At 37.9% G+C, this 22,824-nt stretch overlaps 2 protein-coding genes across 2 annotated transcripts; one reads left to right on the plus strand and one right to left on the minus strand.

Moving 5' to 3' along the window:
• Positions 1 to 79: 79 nt before the first annotated feature.
• ela3l (elastase 3 like) lies at positions 80 to 4,187 on the minus strand. Its single transcript, XM_055049021.1, has 8 exons — positions 4,100 to 4,187; positions 3,831 to 3,919; positions 3,513 to 3,610; positions 3,067 to 3,195; positions 1,548 to 1,684; positions 1,085 to 1,230; positions 539 to 691; positions 80 to 129 (listed from the first exon to the last, which is right to left on the minus strand). Exons 1-8 carry the CDS (start codon positions 4,137 to 4,139, stop codon positions 112 to 114), a joined length of 810 nt encoding a protein of 269 aa, XP_054904996.1. The 5' UTR covers positions 4,140 to 4,187; the 3' UTR covers positions 80 to 111.
• A 4,072-nt stretch (positions 4,188 to 8,259) lies between these two features.
• On the plus strand, positions 8,260 to 21,894 carry bco2l (beta-carotene 15, 15-dioxygenase 2, like). Its single transcript, XM_055049189.1, has 12 exons — positions 8,260 to 8,343; positions 10,022 to 10,199; positions 11,375 to 11,586; positions 13,234 to 13,349; positions 13,452 to 13,554; positions 14,414 to 14,554; positions 17,368 to 17,528; positions 18,386 to 18,556; positions 19,168 to 19,305; positions 19,946 to 20,128; positions 20,261 to 20,371; positions 21,157 to 21,894. Exons 1-12 carry the CDS (start codon positions 8,310 to 8,312, stop codon positions 21,271 to 21,273), a joined length of 1,665 nt encoding a protein of 554 aa, XP_054905164.1. The 5' UTR covers positions 8,260 to 8,309; the 3' UTR covers positions 21,274 to 21,894.
• The last annotated feature ends 930 nt before the right edge of the window (positions 21,895 to 22,824 follow it).

The following is a 22,824-nucleotide window of genomic DNA, read 5'->3' on the forward strand; positions in this document are numbered from 1 at the left end:
ATGCATTAGGCCTTGTTGGATATGCATTTGCAATTACTAAATATATTTTACACCAAACAACACACGTAAGACAACTGCATATTTCGGGGTACTTTTATTGACATGTCATTTTTAATTATTCAGCATCACCTGCAAAAACACAGACAAAAACATGAAACATTAAAAGGATTGTTCAGATTCTCTTCAAGTAAGATTCTGTTAAAAGATTAAAAGAAGTTAAAATCCCAGTGAGCATTTGTTAAATAAAATATTTGTCTAAATATGTCTTGTGATTTTATAATAATCACAAACTCTAAACAATTGAATTGATACAATGCAACAATTGTGTTTTTTTTTTTATTACAACTCAATGGAAATGCTGAACTGAAGAAGACAACAAATTGGTAAGTTTGTTTTTGGGGCTCAGACTGAATGCAGAGGAAAACATATCTCTTTTTTTTAAAAATAGATTTTATCAATGCGTTTTACATTTTTTCAAGAAATATCACCATGAATTCTAATGTAGTTTTAAGCCTCCTACATCAGCCATCTTTTTTACCTGGTCGATCCAGCTGTTGAAAGCAGAGACTCTGGTGAAGACGGTGGGTTTCTTCTCGTAGTTGCAGCCAAGCCCAGACACAAAGCTGGCAATGCCATGGATCTCCCAAACACCCTCGGCGTTCTTGCAATTCAGAGGGCCACCAGAGTCTCCCTGAACAAGGAGATTCAGAAAGAGGGTCAATGTCTTATTCAAATGAACGAGCGACCAGAATATCGACCAGAAAGAAAGAAAGAAAAAGAAAACAGGGAGAATCACTATCAAAATCATTGATTCATAAAGAATGCTGCAGGACATGGGGACACAAGAACAGCATTTGGTGATTCCTGGCATCACACCACAAAAAATAACTTTGAGGGGAAAATTATTCTGTTTATTTCAGTGGGATCACTTTGTAGGTTTATTTTTTTGCTTGGCTTCAAAAACAGCTTGTCTAATCACCGATCAGGCGTTTTGAAGGAATAAACAAAACAACTCAAAACACGTAAGTGCTAAAATAATCATCTCCCTCCTCATGCACATTTTCAAACAGCGCAGCAGACTTACATTGCATCCAGCAACAATTCCATCCCCGCCGGCGCACACCATGCTGGTCCTAACAGCGATGCCCCACCAGTCAGACTGGGAGCAGGTGGCGTGGTCAGCCACAGGCATCAAAGCCTGCTGCAGCTTATCAGCAATGGGGCCTCCAGCTAAAACACACAGGCAGAGTTTATTACCGTCATACACATAAACTCGCTGGCTGTCAAAGCTGCTTTACAGGAGCTCCCCTAGAGCCAAACTCACAGTCTGACCCAAATTTTCAATTTAGAAGTAATCCCCCTTCTGAAAAGTTTCTGCTCAAATCTTATGCAGGTAATTTTCTTCCCAACTTCCCAAATAGCTCCGGTTAACTCTAACCGTTTATGAATACCGCCACTGTGGCTAAATACTGGCCAAACATGCTAATGGAAATGATACGAGGAGTTTTCAGGAATGCAGCCAAAACATAAACAGAGGAAGAACTTACTGTACACTCTTCCCCAGCCAGTGATGTAGCAGGGGTAGAGGTTGGTCAGCAAAGTGCCAGGAGCAGGGATGCATCCCAGCTGCACCTGATCACTCAGAGTCACCGGCTCGGACAACTTAATCAGGGCAATGTCATTACTGCAAGGAAGACAGAGAGGCAAAGGCTTAGGGAGGATCGACTTCTCCAACCTAAGATACTGAAAAGCAAGGTGAGGAAGTCAGTGCATCAATAAATTGCAATAATATTACTTTCCAAATGCTGATCAAACACTTTGATTTAAATCTTGCTGAAGATGTTGGTTCTCCTGAGGGAGTTTCAGTAATATGTGATGTTCTGCGGAGAACATCAAGGCTAACATGTTGATATCAAATGTTTTATCAATTAATCAGTGTAGCAACTTTTCAAAATGTAAGAAGTTTCATAATTATGTGAGATACGTGACTTGTTGGAATAAGATTAAAGTTTGTATATAGATTTAATTACTTCACCAGTAGCATCATTGTTGTTGTTGAACCCCGTTCTAATCTTAGGCACTTGCTGAGAAAGGTTTTGTTTCATACCACTTTGTTAAAATGTATTTTAAAAGTTTATTATGATTTCGCTAGCATGTTATACCTTAACTAGCTTATAACATCAAGCTTATTTTTTTTAAATCTTATGGTAGTCAATGCCAACAAATGACACATCTTAGCCATAGTTGTCTTATTCAACTATGGCTAATATTGTACAAATATTGTATGTACAATATTTACATGCAATATATAAATATTGTATGTTTACATTCTTATGAAATGAAATGTTCTGCAGCAAATCTAGTTTCTTGAGAATACATTAACCAACTGACTCGTTAGTTTATTTGGTCCTCTCATCTCCAGCTAAATCCAAATTTTCAGCAATGTGCTTGGGCTATGTCACCAACTGGAATGAAGAAAATAGATAAAGAATGGTATTCTGAGTATGTTTGCTTTATGTTATCATTGAAAATACTCGAAACTCCATCCCAGAACAGCAAATAAAAACCTGCTTTTGTAAAGACAGCAAACAGCAGCTCCAGACTTGCTTAAAGAAGGATAACCTTAAGAGTTTTGAAAATTGTCTTTTAGTTAAGTGTCTTTTAGTTGTTAAACGAAAGCACTACTCAAAGATTCAGAAATATGTGAAAGATTCAGTAGCTCAGATATCACAGTAACAAGAAAACGTTGCAATATGTGAATATACCTTAGAAATGTTTTTGTAGAGAGAATCTTATTTCATGAAATGATGGTGAGTCCAGCTCCCTGTGAGAGGAAACTAAAATATCTGTCTTGTGCTTCAAAGACTCAGTTTTGATTCACTAATTGAATTTTTCTACATACAGTATTTTATATGAGTTTCAGAAACATGAACTTTAGTAAATGAATGTAGCTTTACTCTAAGTCCTCTTCATTGAGTTGCCAAAAAGAAGATGAGATCACGATCATTTCCCTCTTTATTCTCTGTTTGTGTTTTTCTTTGTGACTGCTGTCGTTGTTTTTCTTACCCAAAGGCTACGAAGATGGAACTCCACTTCTCATGGACGATGATCTTCTCAGGCAGGATGACCTTGGAGCCAGCCTCTTCTTCGACCAGGTTGTGCTTGCCCACAAACACCCTGTAGGAGAACTCGGTACTGCGAGAGAAAACAGACTGTTGAGGCCCAAGGCAAACCAGACAGAGGGTTTATTAAACAGTTGAATGATTTGATTAATTTGGTCTGATTGTGCTTTTGTGTGGAGGATTAGATAAATAAACTTTGATGATGAGTTGAATTTGCAATTACAACTTCCCAAATATTTCTCCTTTTCTTTTCTTGGTCGGAAAATTGAGCTTTTGGTGAAGCAAATAAGCAAGCAGCATTGCATAGAATAAATACTGAATAGGCAAGCTTTGTGCAAATTATGGTTGTCTTCCTGAGTTCATATCTTTAACCTCCCCAGCTTCTCGTACTTGATGCAATGTGCAGCAGTCATGACCCAGTTGGCAGCAATCAGAGATCCTCCACAAGTGTGCCTCCACTCACCGTCTCTTTCATACTGCAGAGAGATCTAAAAAAAAGGGACAAGAGAAAAACAATATACAAAGAAGTAGGCTGTCCTTCTTCGGACAGATGGAATGGATTCCTGATTTTACACTTTTAAAAAAGCCCTGCTTAATTGCAGGATTTTCAACGGCCGCTGGGTTTGTCATCCGATAGCCAGATGCTGAACCCGGAGGGTCATCAAAGTGAACATAAAAACACAGACAGATGTGTGCACATCAGCATACCTGCCAGGGCCAGCTGTGGGGCTTGGCATCCACTCCATTGACCACACGGGAAGTCAGGGGCTCAATGGGAGGGGTGCCGCACCCAAGGGCTGAAAGGAAAAGGAGTAGGTATTACACAAACACATATATTTAAATATCTTATGAAGCAGAGTGCAACATTTTTCTCCTCACCAAAGCGTCACAAAGGACCGGCTCTCTATGTGCTAATGAGCAAATGCAACACAGAGAAACAATTAACCACAAAAAAAGAATATTCCAGATGTTCTTACCGCCAGCAAGGAGCACTGAGGCCAGCACAATGGGGATCATGTTGATTGATGCTTCAGCTGAGGGACGGCGAGACCCACACACTCGCTTTTAAACTTTCCACCTCAGGCAGCTCTCTCTCCGAACACAGAAGCACACTCTCCAATTGGTCAGTGGTGGCCTGCTGAGGCTGTAGACGGACCAATGGCAGCGAGCCAGGAGTTTATTTCACACAGGTGTATTTTCTGGAACATTTCCCATGACCTTCTAGCAGCATTAACCCTAAATCACTAACCTTAGCATAAGTAACATTGTTTTTGGGAATGTGGACATGAATATATTCATACTATGAGTGTGTTTAAATTGCAGCTGGCTCTTTATATGCAGCTACCTGCTATGCCTACAATACACATGGAATTAAATGCTTACTTAATAACATTCAGTATCTGGATTCTTGCCACTAAAGTGTTTTTTTTTGTTTTGTTTTAAGAATTGCACTATGAAAAACAGTTCCTAAAATATTCCACAGTAACAATGAACAACAGATGGTTTTGTTGATGCAGAAAATGTGTTGATATTTTAACACATGCAGTGGTGCAAGTAATTCTGCAGTGTCAGGACACCATATGTGTGACAAAACTTTGCATTCATCACATTTCACATTCATCTGTCATTTTCTCTGTCTCACGTATTTGGATCGCCGACAAAATATTCTGACCTAAACTTTCAGGCACAAATTAAAAGGTAGTTGTTGTGGTGTAACAAGCCTGAGGAGTCTCAGTGTGCAGTCTTAATAAAACCTGTCAGGGGTTGTGTGAAAATATGCTCCACCAATAGTGGCAAAGGAGAAGAAAATCAAACATTGTGAAAGCCTGCAAATATTGCTTCGTAATTTTCCCAATTCTGCTGTAATTTATGAAGCAGCTTGTTTTATTGATCAACGTAAATGTTGTATTCAAAGCAATTAGTCGGGAAATTTGTCAAATCACTGCAGACTCAACTCTCAGATTGTTCATGAGTCATTTATTATCCCAATTCACCACTAGATGGGACAGTTCATCTGCTTTGATACCAAATTCATTCTTTCCATTTAAAGGAGAGGAACAGAGATCATTCTGTGCATAAATATATGTTGTATTTCATTTTATTTGTTCTGACAAAGAAAAGAAGAAAAAAAAATCAAGTTTGTAAAATCACTTATTTTGAAATTAAGGTACAGAATGTACCATGGAAATTATTTTAAAAGGTCTCTGGGGCTAAATTCAAAATGGCTCACTATGCTTTAAATGTTTCCTTTAAAAGTTTCTTTTTTTTTGTTGCTTTTTTTTTTTTTACCAGGGGCATTCGCTCTTTCCATAGTAAAGCCAATTCTCAGAGGAAAGAAAAACACTTCAAAGAGGCAAAAAGAAACTCAAACAACCGGAACAACATGGGCATATGTGTACTCTGCTTTCTTGTATGAAAGGCATTATGTCGTGCAAAATGCTTTGTGTTGCGTCGCTGTACAACATCCCCATGGTGAAACAAGATGATGGCAGTGTGAGGCTTCTTTTTTAAGCAGATACACGGAAAACAGTCAGGGTTGGTAGGAAGATGGAAGCGTCTAAATACAAAACAATCCTGGAAGAAAACCTGTCAGAGACTGACCAGACCTAAAACAAGTCTGCTCACAGTTGCTCTGCATCGAATTTGATTCAATTTGAGATGTGCTGCTAAACAGAATGGGCACAAATGTTATTCTCGTCATGTGCAAAACTATCTGTTCAGTATTATCTTTTCAACTCGCTCTACCTAAATAATACATTTTCAAGCTGCATAAGCCACAAAACACTTGCAGTTCCATTTTTGTCTCCAGATGTGATATGCAATTCACTAAAATCTAATTAAAATGTCTCCTGAAATCACTAAAGCATTGTCAAACCTCTTACAGGGCAGTGTCCGGCACACCACTGTGTCCTGATTAAAGCTCTTGTGGTCATTAATTGGATACTGACACAAGATAATGAAGCGAGATTTAAACTTCATACGGTTTTTGCTGTAAAAGATGTAAGCCTGACCTGTCATAGCTCCCAAATCCTTTTATTGAGGTCAAAACCTCTGATCTTGTAAATCTGCTACTTATCAGTGAAATATGTGGTATCAGAGGCCGTTTGTCATGTTCTCCTGACTGAATAGGCAGAAAAGCCCAGTGACTGAAGCCCTCCGGGGAAGTTGTAGCAGGTAACCTTCAGACTGTTTTCCCAAACAGAACAGCAGCTGAACTCTGAATGACACCAATGTTTATGGTTGGTTTATATCATGTTGCGACAATAAACCCAGCACTGGTCGTTGCCATTTCCAACATGCAGCTAAAGAGAAAGATTTTGCAATGTGTGTAAATATTATTGTGGCATGCCAGCGTTATTGGCTGCTTCCAGCTGTGAATGTGTGTGTCATTTCCCCTGCATGTCACAGACACTGGTGTCCCGCCACACATTCTAATATAGGGCCCTTTCTGAGCCATCTAACATCCATGCTGTTTAAATTCCTACACCACAGCTGCATTTTACAGCAGCTGGCTTATTTACCACAGCTTGCATGTTTAACGGCAGGCAGCAAAAGTAAATCCATCACTGGTCTACTAAAGTTAATCTTGACTGAATGCTTTTCTTCTGTCTCTTTGTGATTGTCAGTGCACATGTTTATTTCATTTAGCTCTCGAATTCTGCGCTACCCTTGCCTCAGAACTGTCAGGCTGGGAACAACTAATTTAATTACATTTTATAAGCACAAATTATGATTCAAGTGTTTTCAGATCTTGTGCATATTTGTCAAGTTTTCCATTTCTTTCATACGAAGAGAGAGAATGTACCAGAGAAGTAAAAATAATGACTGGGCGTGATCACCGCATATACAAAATGTTTTTTTTTTTCTGCTTAGATGTGCTTCAAGAAAAAACATGTTAATGGTAGTTTTGTCCATGCATCAAAATAGATTATTTACAACAACCTCTGCAGAGACTTTCAGCTATTTTTAATGAGTACTTTTGGTGTCGAGTATAAACTAGTCCTCATGGTGTAACATGACAAATGCACAAACCAGAAGGATGCACATAAATGCTGTTTTGCTCTGCATCCCCAGAACCAGAATCAGAACCAAACATGGAAAAGCTGCATCCAGCTTCTATGTATCACAAATCTGGAACAAATTTCCAGAAAACAGCTGAAAAAACGGAGTTTCTTTCAGTGAAGAATAAAACCCCACCAGTTTAGAATTGCTTTAGACCCATAATCCCTGGAATATTGAGCAACATATTTGTTGTTCATAATTTTGGTGATGGCATGAGAAATTGGCGACTGTGAGATGTTTTTGTAACTTTTTATGTTTGTGTTTTTATGATGTAAAGCACTTTGAACTGCCTTATTGCTGCAATGTGCTATTAAAGTAAAACATGTTCATAAAGTGCTTGGACAAGAATGCACGGCCATCAAAATCTTTTACATTAAAATGCCTAGAAAACATAAATGCGTTCATTTGCCTTTACTTTTATAGAGTTCAAGAAATACAAATTGTTTTTAGAAATCACTTACCTGCTAAATAGTCCCTATGGCTGATGTCTCCATGTCTCTAATTTCATCTGAGAATAATGTATTTTGTTTCTGGAAAGGCCTCAGGGATTTGTTGGAGAACATTGGTGAACACACGGCATCATTCGGACTGAGGAGCAGAACAGAAAGATCAGGGAGAAAGATGTGGAGAGGTTCAAAACACTGTAAGTGTTAGGATCATGAGTTCCCAAAATATGCATTAATTATAATTTTTATGTGATGGTCTATCATATGAAGTCACAATTAGGCAAAGTTTGTTGTAATGCAACAAAACATGCAAAAAGGTTTATTGGGCATGAATGTAGCCTATTGTCTCTTACTGACCCACTTTGATTTACCTGAATAACAGATTTCTAGGCTGCATAAGGCTGCAGACACAGAATATTCTGCTAGTAGATAAAATATGTAAGTCTGTACAGATCCAACCTAGTTGAACAAACATGGTCAAACATGTAAAAGTCACATGCAGTGAAACACAACTTTTCATCTTTTCTCGTGAGACGTGTGGGTGTGCGTGTGTGTAAGCTGTGTTTGTGCTGTTTAGTGCCCTGGATCACTTCCTGGATTGGAAACAAGGGTTCAAAGGTTTCCAACACTTGTATATTTCCTGTGTGCTTCTCTGGTGAAATTGAGAGAGCGAGCAGTCATGTCATCAAACACGGATTCCCAGACACACAGCTGTGAGTACATATCAATTTCTAAAATTTAACCAGACGATGCGCATGTACACATGTACTCGTACAGATTCAGCTACTCTGAATTAGTATTGCTTTCTTGGCTACTTATTGACTTTTAAAATGGGGAATATTATGTTTTGCATTACTGCTAAACCGTATGTGTTCTTCTTTAATCCACTTGAGTTTTCTTTTTATGTGTTTTGATCTTAAGTAGGCTGTGGGGCTGAGTGAATCTTGCTCCATCAGAACTGAAACACATTAAGAAATACACAAGAGAGAGTCATATCTTAGATTTATTGGTAGTTGCCTTAAACCATGTCTTAAACTGTTAAGCATCATAAAATGTAACAGTCCTTTCAGTTTATCACAAAACACTCAAATCAGATGATAGTGAGGCTTTAGCACATTGCAATTTGATTGTATTGCATTTGAAAATTGAAAAAAAAAAAAAAAAAAGAAAGGCTGCAGTCATGATCAGACATGTTGGCACTTCTCTTTTCTTCCTGCTCTCCAGCTGAATCAGAGCTGGTAAAGGAATTTGCACAATGTCTCATTAAGACCTTTTTGACATTCTCAGTTGTTCTCTGGAAATGAATCACAGACAGGTCTACGATGAGTGAAAATGAAAAGACCAGAAAGAAAATGGCATGCCGGATAGAAAGTCATGCAGAAACAGGGTTAGTAGAGAAGAAAAACAGATGAACAAAAAAGAATGACTAAAATAAATAAATGTTACAGCTGTGAGAATCAAAAGAAGAAAAAAAAATGTACATAAAAACAACTTAAACGCTCAAGACTTTTTCTAAGTTCCAAGGTTGTCAGCATTCCTTACTTTGTTCACAATACGCCCTTTTCTGAGCGTTGGAAACTGCAGGGATAGCTCCCTAAAAATGGCACCACACATTCAGATATCATTTGCAATGCGGCAGTAATCACACTCCAAATTCACGTCCACATAATAAGATGTTCAAGCCTATTATCTCTGTGCTGCACACTCTCATTGTTATTGTCTGTTTTACTCCTAGCACGGGAATGAACAAAACTCCCTGATTGGTTGCAATAACATTTATATTGTCAGAGAAACGTTCTCACAGATGCTCAGCATGGTGCTTCGGCTTGTTCTCAGTGGTTTGCATTTGCTAATCATGTAATATACTTGCACATCTTTTATTGTTCCAACGTTTTGGAGAGTATGGTGCAATGAAGTGTTAGGAACAGGCAACGCAACAACAAAGAAAACAATTCCTTTGTGATTCTCAGGTCATAACCTCAGGGTGAAGTGAGTTAACACAAGTAGGGGCTTTTACAAAAACTGCTGTTTGTTACTGAGCTAAGAATGATTTGCTAAGGACTCTCTGAAGTTGTTAGAATCAAAATATTTGCTATCAAGATGAAAGATGCTTTGTTTACCAATGACACACTTCTGCACTATTTTATCCAGTTCTCACATGGATTTCTTGCATATTCTCACTTCACTGTGTAGTGAACTGTTCAAAATGTAAAAAAATCCAAAGAGATACAACCTGCAGAGCACTTCACATTGTTTAATGCTGCAGCTGCATAACAGTTGAGAAAACTTTGTTTGAAGGAGGAGCCATTCTCTACTGCATGATTTCCTGATGTCTTCAGTTCTCTATCTCATATTTTCTGAAGCTGATTTTCTTTTTCTTTACTCTGCCAGTACCCAGCAGGGAACAATGTCCACAGGCCAGTGGACTAGAGAGTGTGGCGCCTTTGGTGCATTCAGGGGAGGAGACACCTGACCCCATTCCCACCACCACCAAGGGAACCATTCCAGCCTGGATTAATGGCAGCTTTTTGAGAAATGGTCCAGGAAAATTTGAGTTTGGAGAAGACAGGTATTTACCCAACACTTTGAATCTGTTACACAACACACTCATACAATGTATTCCTTCACAATGTAAATGTAATAAAATATACATGTTTGCTGGTTTGTTGATGATATTCAGCTCTACTTACCTAAAAAGGCTGACAAAACAAATCAGCTTACTTTAATCTGTTATGTACTAAATTTTTGGTACATTTCTGCATCCTAAACCAGGCGAAGCTGAAATACTTAAACTCGCAAGTCATTTGTTAGGTAAATATTACTTAATCCAGGTCTGACATCCTTTTGTCTTGAAAACGTCCTTGTGGTCTACATAGATATGGTAGCATAAAGCAGTTGCTGCAGATTTCAGCCACACACATATTTGAGTGCTCTATTTCACAACATCACAAACTGGACTGAGATCTGCTGACTATGGGGGCCTTCGGAGAACAGGGAACATGTTTAGGAGACCAGCCTCAGATGTTTTTGGGCTTTGTGGTAAAATATTTTATCTTGGTGGAAATACCCATGAGAATATGGAAAATATTTGGTCATCAAGAGATGGGCATGGTCAGCAGCAATATTCAGTAAGTAGTAATATCTATTGCTTAGGTGGTAATAAAGAGCCTAAAGTAACAAAAGAAAATATTTTCTACACCAATTGAATTGCTAAGACAAAATCAATCCTTGCTTTTAACTTGGTTACTGCAGATTGTGACTCGAACAACAGAATGTTACAGGTAAATGAAGAATTGTCAGATCAAGCAACATTTTTTAATCTATTACCATTCATGTCACTGCTGCTCACTGAACTTTTTTTATCTTTCTTTGATAAAAGAAAGAAAGACAAAAAAAAAGAAACATTTCATTGTGTTTGCACACAATTTAGTGTTTCAGCCAACCAGACATTGCATTGTCTTGCTAAAATATACTTTTAAACATCATTTGATAATTTAGCTTTTACTTGTTTTTACAACATAATTTAGCTTTTATGTGTATTTTGTCTCTCTTCCATCAGTTAATTTAGTCGCTAATTGTATCATTGATTCTAGTGTTTTACTTGTTGTTGCCTTGCAAAGTATGTATTTTCAAAGCTCAGTTGAGTTGATTTTCCAGTAAAGGATGTATTTCCCATGTAACACCCTCTAGTTTATCTCACCTAAATAACTTCAGTGAAATGAAATAGCTTTTTATCTCTTTCAGATACAACCACTGGTTTGATGGCATGGCCCTGATGCACCGGTTTCACATCCGTGAGGGCAATGTAACTTACAGCAGTCGGTTCCTACGCAGTGATTCATACAACCTCAACTCAGAGAAGAACCGCATTGTGGTCTCAGAGTTTGGGACTGTCGCCATGCCTGATCCTTGCAAAAATTTCTTTGCACGTTTCTTTTCCCATTTTCAAATTCCACGTATGTATGACTTTATTTATTGCATAATTCTGTTTGAAACATGCAGCACTAAGAGTGAACATTTCAGTATTAGAACAACACCATGGAGTCTTATGCATTATTGATCATCTGGGTTGTGACTCCACTGATGTTGGAAAGGCCTTTTCCCCATTTCTGTTCAAAGTAAACCGTGAAGAAAAAACCATTTTTCGTCACGCTGAAGAGGGTAGATACCGTCAGAATCCACCTGAAATCTCAGTGGTCAAGTTTTTGCTGCAGAACTGAGTGAAAATAAAAATGCAGAATGTATTTGCTGCCCTGCAGTTTGCCGTAGTTCGTGATGTCAGCAAATGCAGCATCCTTTGCATCGCGACAGAATTACATTAACCAGTTTAGGACATTTGTTGAATTAACAGCAGTGAATAAATTCTCAGTAATTTAATGTGGCAGTCGTGTCCAGAAGGCAGCTTTTCAGCATAAAAAAAGAGGTCAGTTTAATTGGTTGTGCTCACAAGCATATGCAGAAATCATTTCTTTCTCACTGACTCATTTGCAGTTACATTGTGCTTGAAATGTGACTTCAACACAGAGCTGGTCTAGTAATGAATGATAATTTGGCAACGCAAAATTATGACTGTTAAAAGCTATCGAAATAAATAACTTTTGTTTCATTGCAACAAGTACATCGTCAGAATATAATGTCTGGCTCAACTTGTTGCAGCTTTTAAATTAAGTTGACTAAAACTCTGTTTGAACAGCTGCATAAACTCTATCGGTGTATCAAATTATTTTACTGAATACATGAAAATCAAATGTTCATGTATTCAGCAAAGAACAAGCAAGCCGCTATTAATTTTGTATCTATTAGCTGCAAGCGATGTTTCTTGCATCCTCATTTCCAATGTTTACGCCGTATTTTGGCTTGTTGTTCTCTCAGTTTCTCTGCCAACTTCTTTCCCTCTCTTAGCTCTCTCTGATGACGATAGAGCAGCAGAGAAAACTTTTTAACTTTTAAAGCTTTCTTCAGAAAAAAAAAAGAAATTAAAGGAAGGAGGAAAAAATAATTTGAAAGTATGAGTTGTTGACATGTGATGTGGTGCCAGGGAGCAACGTGGAATGGTGGTAAGAGATTGCTTGGCTGCCCTCAGGTGCTCAGGGTGAACATGTTCAGGCGCAGGAATGTGCAGGATGAATGACATCAAAAAAAGTCACGAGCACATATTCCTGAGGACCACACGTTCTTAATGTTTTAAAGGTTTAATTCACATGTTGGTAACGAGGCAGCCGGGACAAATCCCTGAAGGAGTTGTAGAAATCAAACAATCAAAGAAAATAAGAACATGCATTGATATTTTACTGCTCTTGTCCTTGATTGCATAAGAGGTGCAATGAAATTCTGCAACATACTAATGAAAGCCTGTGTGCGTGCGTGTTTGTGTGTGTGGCCATTATTATTATTATTATTATTATTATTTAAGCAAAAAGAAAACACTTTTAATGTATTCTGTTAAGAAGTGATTACTGAAAATTCGGATTTAAACTTCTGCACATTTAAGAAAAGCAAGCTTCTGGTTTGGATGAGTATTTTCTGCTCTGCAATACCTGAGAATGACGGAAATGTTTTGAAACACTATACTGTATGTTCCTGTCATCCATATGTGTGATCAGAGCCCACAGATAATGCAAATGTGAACTTTGTCAAGTACAAGGGAGACTATTATGTCAGCACAGAAACCAACTTTATGAGACGAGTGGATCCACAAACCTTGGAGACAAAAGAGAAGGTGGGTAGTTAAAGATTCAACACAGTCTCTTTAGCTGATAAGAAGAGAAATGTGACAAGCATGAAGATTAAAATGTATTTTTTATTGTCATTTCATGGTTAGGTGGACTGGAGTCAGTATGTTGCTGTGAACTCAGCCACAGCACACCCACACTATGACCGTGAAGGAGCAACATACAACATGGGCAATTCGTACAGCAGAGATGGTGACCTAGTTTTCTGTTTGCATAACCTCCCATATAAACCTGTCAATCTCAACACTAAAGTGAAGCAAACCTGAAGCAAACATGCTTATGTTTCTGCTTCGCTATAGCTTGCAGAGTATTGATGAATCTTTTCACATTATGTGACGATTAAATTAAAAATTCAAATTTTGAATCTTATACTATTGACCAACAGAGAATAATAAATGAAATTGTAAATTGGACTGAAAGATATTTGTGAATTGACAAAATGGTTCAAATCTGACGTTGTCAATATTGTAGCTGTTCTGTTTTGGAGAAAATCTTTATAAGATTTGCACATTCATGTTTTTGTGTGAAGTAGCTCAATCTCAGGCAGACTGGATGGGCAGCTTCTGTAAACATGAGATTTTAAATCTTGCCACAGTTTGTTGGGTGAATTCAAGTCTGACCTTGGCAAAGGCATTTTATGCATGAATATGCTTTGCACAAAACAATTCCAGATAAAGTGTTCCTGAAAAATGTTAGTTTTGGTCAGAGAACACATTGCATAGAATGTGACAACATAATTTTAGTTAAAAAAGAAAGAAAAAACACACTTCCTTCTCATACTTAGTTAGGCACCAGCTCTTTGTTCAACATAACATCCAGTCTGACACCATGAAAAAATGTAAATGGCTTTAGGGGATATAAATACATTACAAAAAGCATTTTAAATCTGCTTTTGGTTGGAGTAATTTCCAAACCAGAAGACCTGAAATCACATTTGTGTCTTTTTGTCATTGATTATCCTGTCTAGTGTTAACTATATGTGATCCATGCTGTGGGGTAAATGCGTGCATGAAAGCGTCATAACAAAATGTTTTCTCGTGGATTCCTCCAGGTTTTTTCTACACCATCATCCGGATCCCTCCTGCTGAGAAAGCGGCAGCAAAGGAGGACTCGGCAGACCTCAGCGGAGCCAAGGTGATCTGCTCCATCCCTGCAGCTGAATCCAGAAAACCTTCCTATTATCACAGCTTTGGTGAGATGCACATTTCAGCATGATAAGTAGTCCCCTCTCTTTACCTAATCGGCAGCTTAGATATGTAAAGAACTAAAATCAATGATTACTGTTAAAGACATTGCTTCAATGACCCATTCTGCTAAAATAAAACATTTATATGGTTTTAATTATTTTATTTACTACTTAAGTACTAGCATTATTCTGTCATAGCTTCCTTTATTTTAGTCACACGCTGTTGTTCTACCTGCATTTCACAGAAAAGCAACTCCAATTTCATTCTCCTTAAAAGTTTTACAGTGCCTTGTTGATATATTTAAACCTACTCAACCTCAGGAGGTTGAAATTAGATTCATGCTTTTCTTGTCTGAATTTCAAATAAAATTACAAGTCATGTGGATGAAACCAAAATTTTATTTTATTTTTTTACCTACATGACAACATGGTGGAAAACCAGCACAGCACTTCACCCCAAAACTGAAAAAAAAAAAAAAAAAAAAAAACTTCCAGTTGTGATTGTTCTGTAAGATGGTCCTACAAGGGTTCGATTGAAAGGGTCTAATGCAAATTTCTACATCCCCTGGACAGTCAAGGTGGGCAAAAGAGACTAACAAAAGAAATGACCTCTCTTGCAAGCATATAAACAGCAGAAAACTGGGATAAAACAAAAGGCATGTCAGATCAAAAAGTCACATAGAAGAGTGAAAATGGCCTGCAGAAACAAATCACAGTCACAGATCTGAAGAGAAGAGCTAATTGATGATTTGTGTGAAACCTGGGAAGCAGGACCCACTTACTAAGAAACAGGGGGCTAGAACAAAGCATAAAACACTACATCTCTTGAAAACGAACATCTATTGGGATGAGGGGCAAATGAACGCCACGTTTTTCATTTTCTACTATTTTCTTTATTTGTAAAAACTAATAAAAACCAAGTAAAAAAATCATTTCCACATTCAAATTACTTTGTGTTGGTCTATTACGTAAAGCCATAATAAAGTGTTTAGAAGTTAGAGAGACAAAATGTAAAATACGTTGAAGAGATTTTGCATTTATAGCATTCGTTTGCTATAAAGCATTTTCTGCTGGACACTCTACCGCCTAAAAGGACTCAAATAGGGCCAATTTTTTTTCTCTATTCCGAACACTCAGCTTTACAAAATGTTCACGATAATGTTTAGCTAACCTGGCTGTAGTTTGTGTTTACTCGTCTGCGTTTGCTTACCTTTCTATCCGCAGATCAACACTTTGCAGTTATATTTAGTGACTGTGCTCTTTGTGGGAGTCCTCAACAAAAGAAAACAAAATTCAAGCAGCAAGAAGATTTGGGTTGGGAGAATTAAACCCTCCAACAAACAAACGCATGAACACAGATCTCAGTAAACTCAGCAGCATCAGAAGCTCAGAGCACAGCATGGAGTCTCAGGCAGTGCGGCAAGTTGCTGCCGCATTTGGTAGACCGTCGGCGGAGTAAAATGTGGGGGAGTCTGTTTTTTAATGGTTGTACAACATATGATTGGACATTAAAGGTCAGCTGATACCCAAAGGGGCAACAAAGGAGCCATTAAAAATCAAGCTCTGGGCCAATGCCAGTCATCTAAAGCAAATAAGACTCCATTACTTGGCTGATTTAACACAGCGCTGCTCCATTTGTTCCCTGATCACATCTCAGTCTATATTTCTGGCGGACCACCCTGTCCCACCAGACTTCTGGGCACCGAGAAATCCCACATGTCAGGAAAACATTGTGCAGTTGTACAACAAAACCTAATACTACATTTGTCAGAGGAGTTCCAGGTCATGTTCCAGCTCTTTTTTTTTTTTTTTTTTGAAACACTTTTCTCTGAATTTTTACCTATGAAGTGAAAGATGGAAAATGTCATCGCTGGGACCAGAACTATTACATTTGCGAGCTGATTTTGATGCATGTTGCTTCCTCCAGTCAGAGAAGAAATAAGTTAACAGAATTAGATGGTTGAAGGGACGGAGCAAAGTGCAGCTGCTTGTCGGTGTGTGCAGGTACGGAAGTCGTTGCAAAGATTGTTTTGATGGATCACAAGGCCTTGCTGTAATTGAGACCTGTTTTATTACATTTGGATATCACTTTATCAGGATTAGTTACTCTTTTCAGTGACTTTTCTTTTAAATCTATATAGTACCAGTTAGAGCTTCACCTACACTTATCAGGGTGAATGTACAGGTAAGTCGGTCCAATTTATGTAATATAACATATATCTTTAATAATTAAAAAAATAAAAAAAAACTTGAATCGAGTGAACAAGATCTAAGGTCTGTCTTACACTCTAATCAAATTGTACACATGGTCTGAAATATATCCATTCACTTCTGCTGATATTTGGATATAAATACACCTTAGAAAGTAGCTTAAAAACTATTTGTGGCCATCAGCAAGTTTCTAGCACAGCCGTGGCTGGATATCTTGTTTGCAGAAACTAATTAGTTTTCTGTCACAGAATTAGATTTTAGCCAAAGCTCAAAACATTTTAGCAGGTTCAGAGGGAGTCCCTTTCAATATTAACCTGCTTTGTCCATTTCAAACCCAGTTTGGATGTTTGTTTGTGATCACTGATCTGTTGGATAACATAGTTGTGTCTCAACTATTTGTGGATTTGAGATTAAGATAAAAAATGAAAAAATAGCCTTTTGTTTTTAAAATTCAGCTCAGCAATGCAATACTGAAACTGGTACCAGAAAAGCAAAATAATAGCATGATGATCCCACCATCACACATTACATTTGCTTAAGTGTTATTAGTTCTTCGTCTTTTTCTTTCTGATGCATGCATTTCGCCCTTTTTTCCCGTTTCTCTCCAGTCATGTCAGAGAACTACATTGTGTTCGTGGAGCAGCCCATAAAGCTCAATGTGCTCAAGTTCATGCTCTACAGGATCATGGGACAAAGTTTTCAAAAGATCCTGAGCTGGGAGCCACAGTACGGCACCATTTTCCACCTGGTGGACAGACACACAGGGAAGGTGCGTGACAACAGCTTCTGAGCTGCTCAAAACGGCTTAAATAATCAAGAGATTTAGAATCACTAGAGGGCAAACAGTTCAAGAAACATTCCTCTTAAACTCTTAGCAAGGTGTGGGTGACATCTTTTGTTTCGTTTTTGTTAACTGGTATTTGTACAATTTTAGACTTTAGAATTTTTTTTTAAAGTTCGGATCATATGTTCTCGAAGAAACTTGGTTGAAGTTATCGTACAAATAAACATCCAGCAGTTTTATACTCATCAAAAAGGGAGCGGTTCTTTTTTTTCTTTAAAAAAAGATCGCTTGAGGAAAAGATTTTTCATTTTAAATCCAAAAAATTGAAATAAACAAGAATTTTTCTTCAAAAGCCTGAAAGGAGTTTAGAAATGCCACAACCTCCGTTTTTCCCCAACCTGTTGTTGAAGCAGTTTGGAAAGCCTAAACGTCTGTGTGTGATTGAATGCAACGAGTACAATGAAGTGCAATGAAACCCACAGTCGCACATAGCTGCTGAAAAAGCAATAACAAAAATTTGAACGCTGTGCATAGATCTGTGCATGCACGATTACATTTTTTTCTTATTTATTCTGATGAGGACACACTCGGATGCTGGAGCCTTTCCTCAAACGTTGTTACTATCTATTTCTTCGCCTCATTACACAGAGCACCCAATAAAGACAGGAAAAAAATACATAAAAGAAATTCTGAAAAAGTTAAGGTGCAGGAGAACATCAGCAGATGGAACTCATCTCCAAATATTTACCAGAGTCAGCTCACTTCCTGCCGACTTGTTTGTCTAATGGATTTTAACATGGCCAGCATTTCGTACTGTTCAGTGGTTCTAACTGGTCCAACAGGAGAGCAAAGTGAAATACCGAACGGCACCGATGTTCACACTGCATCAGATCAACGCCTACGAGAACAATGGCTTCTTGGTGATGGACATGTGCTGCGGGGATGATGGCGTCGTCATAGGAGACTTCACTCTGGAGAATCTGCGGCGGGAATCGGGAGACAGCATAGACAAGGTGGACTAATGCCTTCCGTTGAAAACCTGAGCTCAGAGTTATGTGTTGTACTTTTTTTTTTTCATTTTGTCACATAACAAACTTAAATATATTTTCTCAAGATTTTACACGACAGACAAGCCAAAGCAGAACATAACCTTCAAAGTCTTTTGTTTGCTGTAGCTCACAGTTCTCACAGCTTTATCTCAACTAACTGTGACAAATAGCTGATATATATCTGTAGTTTGAATAAATGTGAAGAAAAAAAAAATCAATTGAATATGTTTGCAAGGCATTTGTAATTAGCAACATAATGAAGCTTAGTTTTTCAGGTAGGGTTTGTTAACAAAAAACAAAAAATTTTCTTGTGTTTTTTTTTTTTTTTAGAAAGAATATAAGGTTTCTGGTACGTTGAGCTTGTAAAGTTTTTGCTTTCAAAATTGTGGGAGAGATTTGTTTTAATCAACAAAAACATTCATCAAACCATCAAAGGCTGTCATTTTTTTTTTTCAGTCGTTCCAAGTCTTGTCATTTAAATAGCATCATAATACAAAGTAGCTCCATGTTTTGCAAGTTTTCATCTGTGATGTCTGACAAATGTTTTTATTTATTTACTCATTTTTATTTTGCAGTTTTACAACTCATTGTGCAGAAACCTCCCAAAGAGATACGTGCTTCCTCTAAATGTGGACGAAGAAACTCCTCTGGACCAAAACCTTGTCACGCTGCCAAACTGTAAAGCCACAGCAAAGAAGACACATTCTGGGGAGGTGGGATTCTACAGTATTCACTTTTCTGTGTGGTCACTGCACTTCCAAAGTCATATGTTTAAGTGTAAAGAATCAGACCTATAATCATGATAAATATAGGCAATTCTCTCCCACACATTCCAAGCAATTACCCAGCATAATGAGATAAGCTACTTTTTGCAAGACAGTAATTTCATGACTTATCACAGGCGAAAATGATGTCCACCATGCAGTGAACAATTGCCATTTAATAGCTTCTCTGAACCCCGCACACACACTCTCTCTTTTTGGTCTGTTTTCTTATGGCACAATAAAGAAAGAAATAGTGATGTCTAAGTTGTCATGGCTACCTGAGCGATAGTTTTCTCAGTATTGGTTCTTAGACACCTTGTCTTATTTTCACCTGAAAAAAAAAAATGGGAATGTGTCGCTGATTTCCACTGAGAACAAATGAATATTGCATGTTGCACTTAATTGGAACTGAGTTTGTGCGGAAATGTGTATGTTTTTATTTGAGGGATTATTTACTGCAGGGATCCATTCGTCTTTAGCAGGCAAGAATTGAATTTTCAACATCCCTAGAGAGCAGTGTGATGTAAATTAGACCTTTTAGGGGGTGGAGAGGGGAAACCCTCCTCTGCATTAAATTCTGACCCAACAGGTTTACATGACCCACGAGGAGCTTCACAATGATGAGCTGCTGCAGTACGGTGGCCTGGAGTTTCCTCAGATCAATTACGACAAGCACAACGGCAGACCTTACCGCTACTTCTATGCATGTGGCTTTGGGCACGTCTTTGCTGACTCACTGCTCAAGATGGACGTCCACACCAAGGAGCTTAAGGTGCTCTATTATCCAGAGACAACTTAGATGGAGCTCATGGTTAAATGCAGCAGTTTTACAAAATAACCCTGTAAGCTGGATTTACGGCCTAAAACTGGCTCCGATAAAATGTCTGCAATCCCCCCTGTTTAGGTGTGGCGCTATCCAGGCTTGTTCCCGTCTGAGCCTGTCTTCGTTGCCTCGCCCGACGCCGCAGAGGAAGATGATGGAGTGGTCCTGTCAGTCATTATCACTCCTAAAAAGGTAATTTAACAAAAAACCCACTGACACAAACCAGCAGCACTTATTGTCGGCTTGAAGTGCCTCTCAAAAGCGTTCATAAACCTTTCACATTTTCTTTACGAACACAAAGTGCAATGCATTTTTGTAAGATTTTATATGATAGATTAAAATCACATATATGATATATGCCAATTTTTCAACACCTCAGTATTCGATCTATTTACGTGAACTTGTATGCAGTATTCCACAATTGCGTACAAGGTTGCTCTGGTTAAATGAGACCAAAACTAATCTTTATGGCTAATATACAAAATATCATAAACTAACACTCCACATCACCCTGAACACACCATCCACACAGTGCAACAAAGTTCTGCAGCTGGAGGGCAGCAAAATATGTCTCTACAAAATATTGACTATGTATTTACACCAAATTTAAAAAGTCTTTGTACATTTGTTTTTTGCCTCCTTCTTTTGCCTTCTGTTGGTCTTTCATACAAGATCCACTGAAAGTTGTTGTTGTATTGTGAACAAAGGTTCAAGGAGTCTGACTACACTTTCGAGGCAGTGTAAGTAGGTTTTAATCAAGTGATAATAAAACCTACTTTGTGAGGTGTGTAGAGAAGCAACATTGTTAGTGAGTCTTTAAACTTTCTTTTCCACTTTTGCACCTTTAATACTGTTGAAGGGAAAGATAAATGCACTGCTACTGTTAGTGAGACTGTGCTCCTTTTGTAACCCCTTTATTTATTTGTTTATTTTTTTTTCACGCATCACATTTTATCTCCTCCTGTCTTTGTTTCCAGGAGAAAAGCACTTTCTTACTCGTTCTGGATGCCAAGACCTTCACCGAGCTGGGGAGAGCCGAGGTCCCTGTCAATATCCCATATGGGACCCATGGAGTGTTTAACGAGATGGGCTAGATGTGCCACTGTTTGAAGCTCTATGGCAAACTGCTGAGAGTAAACCAGCAAGAAATCCACTTTATCCACAGGATGGAATATTTCTCTTGATATTGCTGCCTACAAACATTCCTGTAATGAAAAAAAGGAGAAGATGTAAGAGCAGGGGAAAACTGCACACTCATAGTGTTTGTTTGTTCCTCTCTGAATGAGACTGATGCACTTTCTTACTGCGTCCTGTTGTACTTGTTGGATGGTGATCTTTTCGCGACATGAAGGCAGTTTTAATTTGCTAATTACTTTCTCAAAAAATGTGTAATGTCCCTTTCAGAAGGACTGAGCACCTTGCACTTGAAAGGACTAGAAAACAATAAATTAAAATCAATATACACTTAAAAAAATCCTTTTTATCTTTTAAAGTGTTTTTGCATCACCACACCATGAGAAACACTATACTCCCATAGAGAAGAAAACAGCACTTAGGAAACAAAAATGCATCAGAGAAAATTCAATTTCTGTCAAAGTAATGTGATAAAAATGAACAACGTCTGAAATGGCTGCAAAATAAATGGATCTAACAGGTCAATAGCTTTCTGAGAGTCTAGTGGAGGTTGGATTATTCTGTGTTGTCTTACTGAAAACAACCTAAAACAAAGCTGCTGGTCACACACACGTTGACATTTAGGGCCACGTTTGAGAGCAACGGGAGCTTGTATTGAACTGTGAGCTAAGCAAAAACACATGTTCAACCCATAAGGACAACTTAAACCTTTTGCCCTTCAAGTCCTCTCCTGGATTGACTTTACTGATGTTTTTTTAAATTCCTGCAGTGATTTGAATTAACTGATTTGAAGTGACTCTTTGTTCTTTTCAGGCACTTTGTGGAAAAGCTGAGAGGTTTCAAAAATGTCAAGTCTCATAAATATGGATATATTATGGCTTATGCATTTAAAGTACTTTGAAAGTGATTATAAACCAGGAGGTTTTGGTAAGTTTTAAATATGTCTCAACTTTAGATAACTCAAACTGAAAGAGGTTGTTGAGAGGTTCCATGTTTAGCCTGTCCCTATTACTCCTAATTAAATGAAACAGGGTAGAACAGGGCCATAATGCAATATTTAGATTAATTTACCAATTACATAGCAGCTCTATATTATCCTAGGGAATTAACAAAACCTATGTTTTTTGTCATTATTCTCTTCTCCAGCTTCGTGTCCTGATAAATTTACTTCATGGGTCTCCCATGACACAAATTAATTACTTCATAATTCTTGATCCAATCAATCATGCTTACTTTCTGTGAGTGTTTGACTGCTTGTGTGTAAGGGATGGTTTTCTGTGTATTCATCCCTGGTCTGTTGCTAATCTGAGGATGGGTCACATTAGTTAACGGTCCAGGAGATAAAGCAGAAATGAAGCTTATTTTGGAGTTTTTCTGGATACAGTGTCATGTTAAAGCTGCTCAATTGCAGATTTGTTCTGTGTTTAATGTTTTGTTACACACAGCTGACTTTTACCATGACAAAAATAACATGCAGTTTTCAAATTTATTTTTAAAGGAAAGAAAGCCAT

This window comes from Poeciliopsis prolifica, unplaced genomic scaffold (assembly GCF_027474105.1).
Source record: "Poeciliopsis prolifica strain line A6 unplaced genomic scaffold, Auburn_PproV2 SCAFFOLD028, whole genome shotgun sequence".
In the NCBI taxonomy this organism is placed as follows: domain Eukaryota; kingdom Metazoa; phylum Chordata; class Actinopteri; order Cyprinodontiformes; family Poeciliidae; genus Poeciliopsis; species Poeciliopsis prolifica.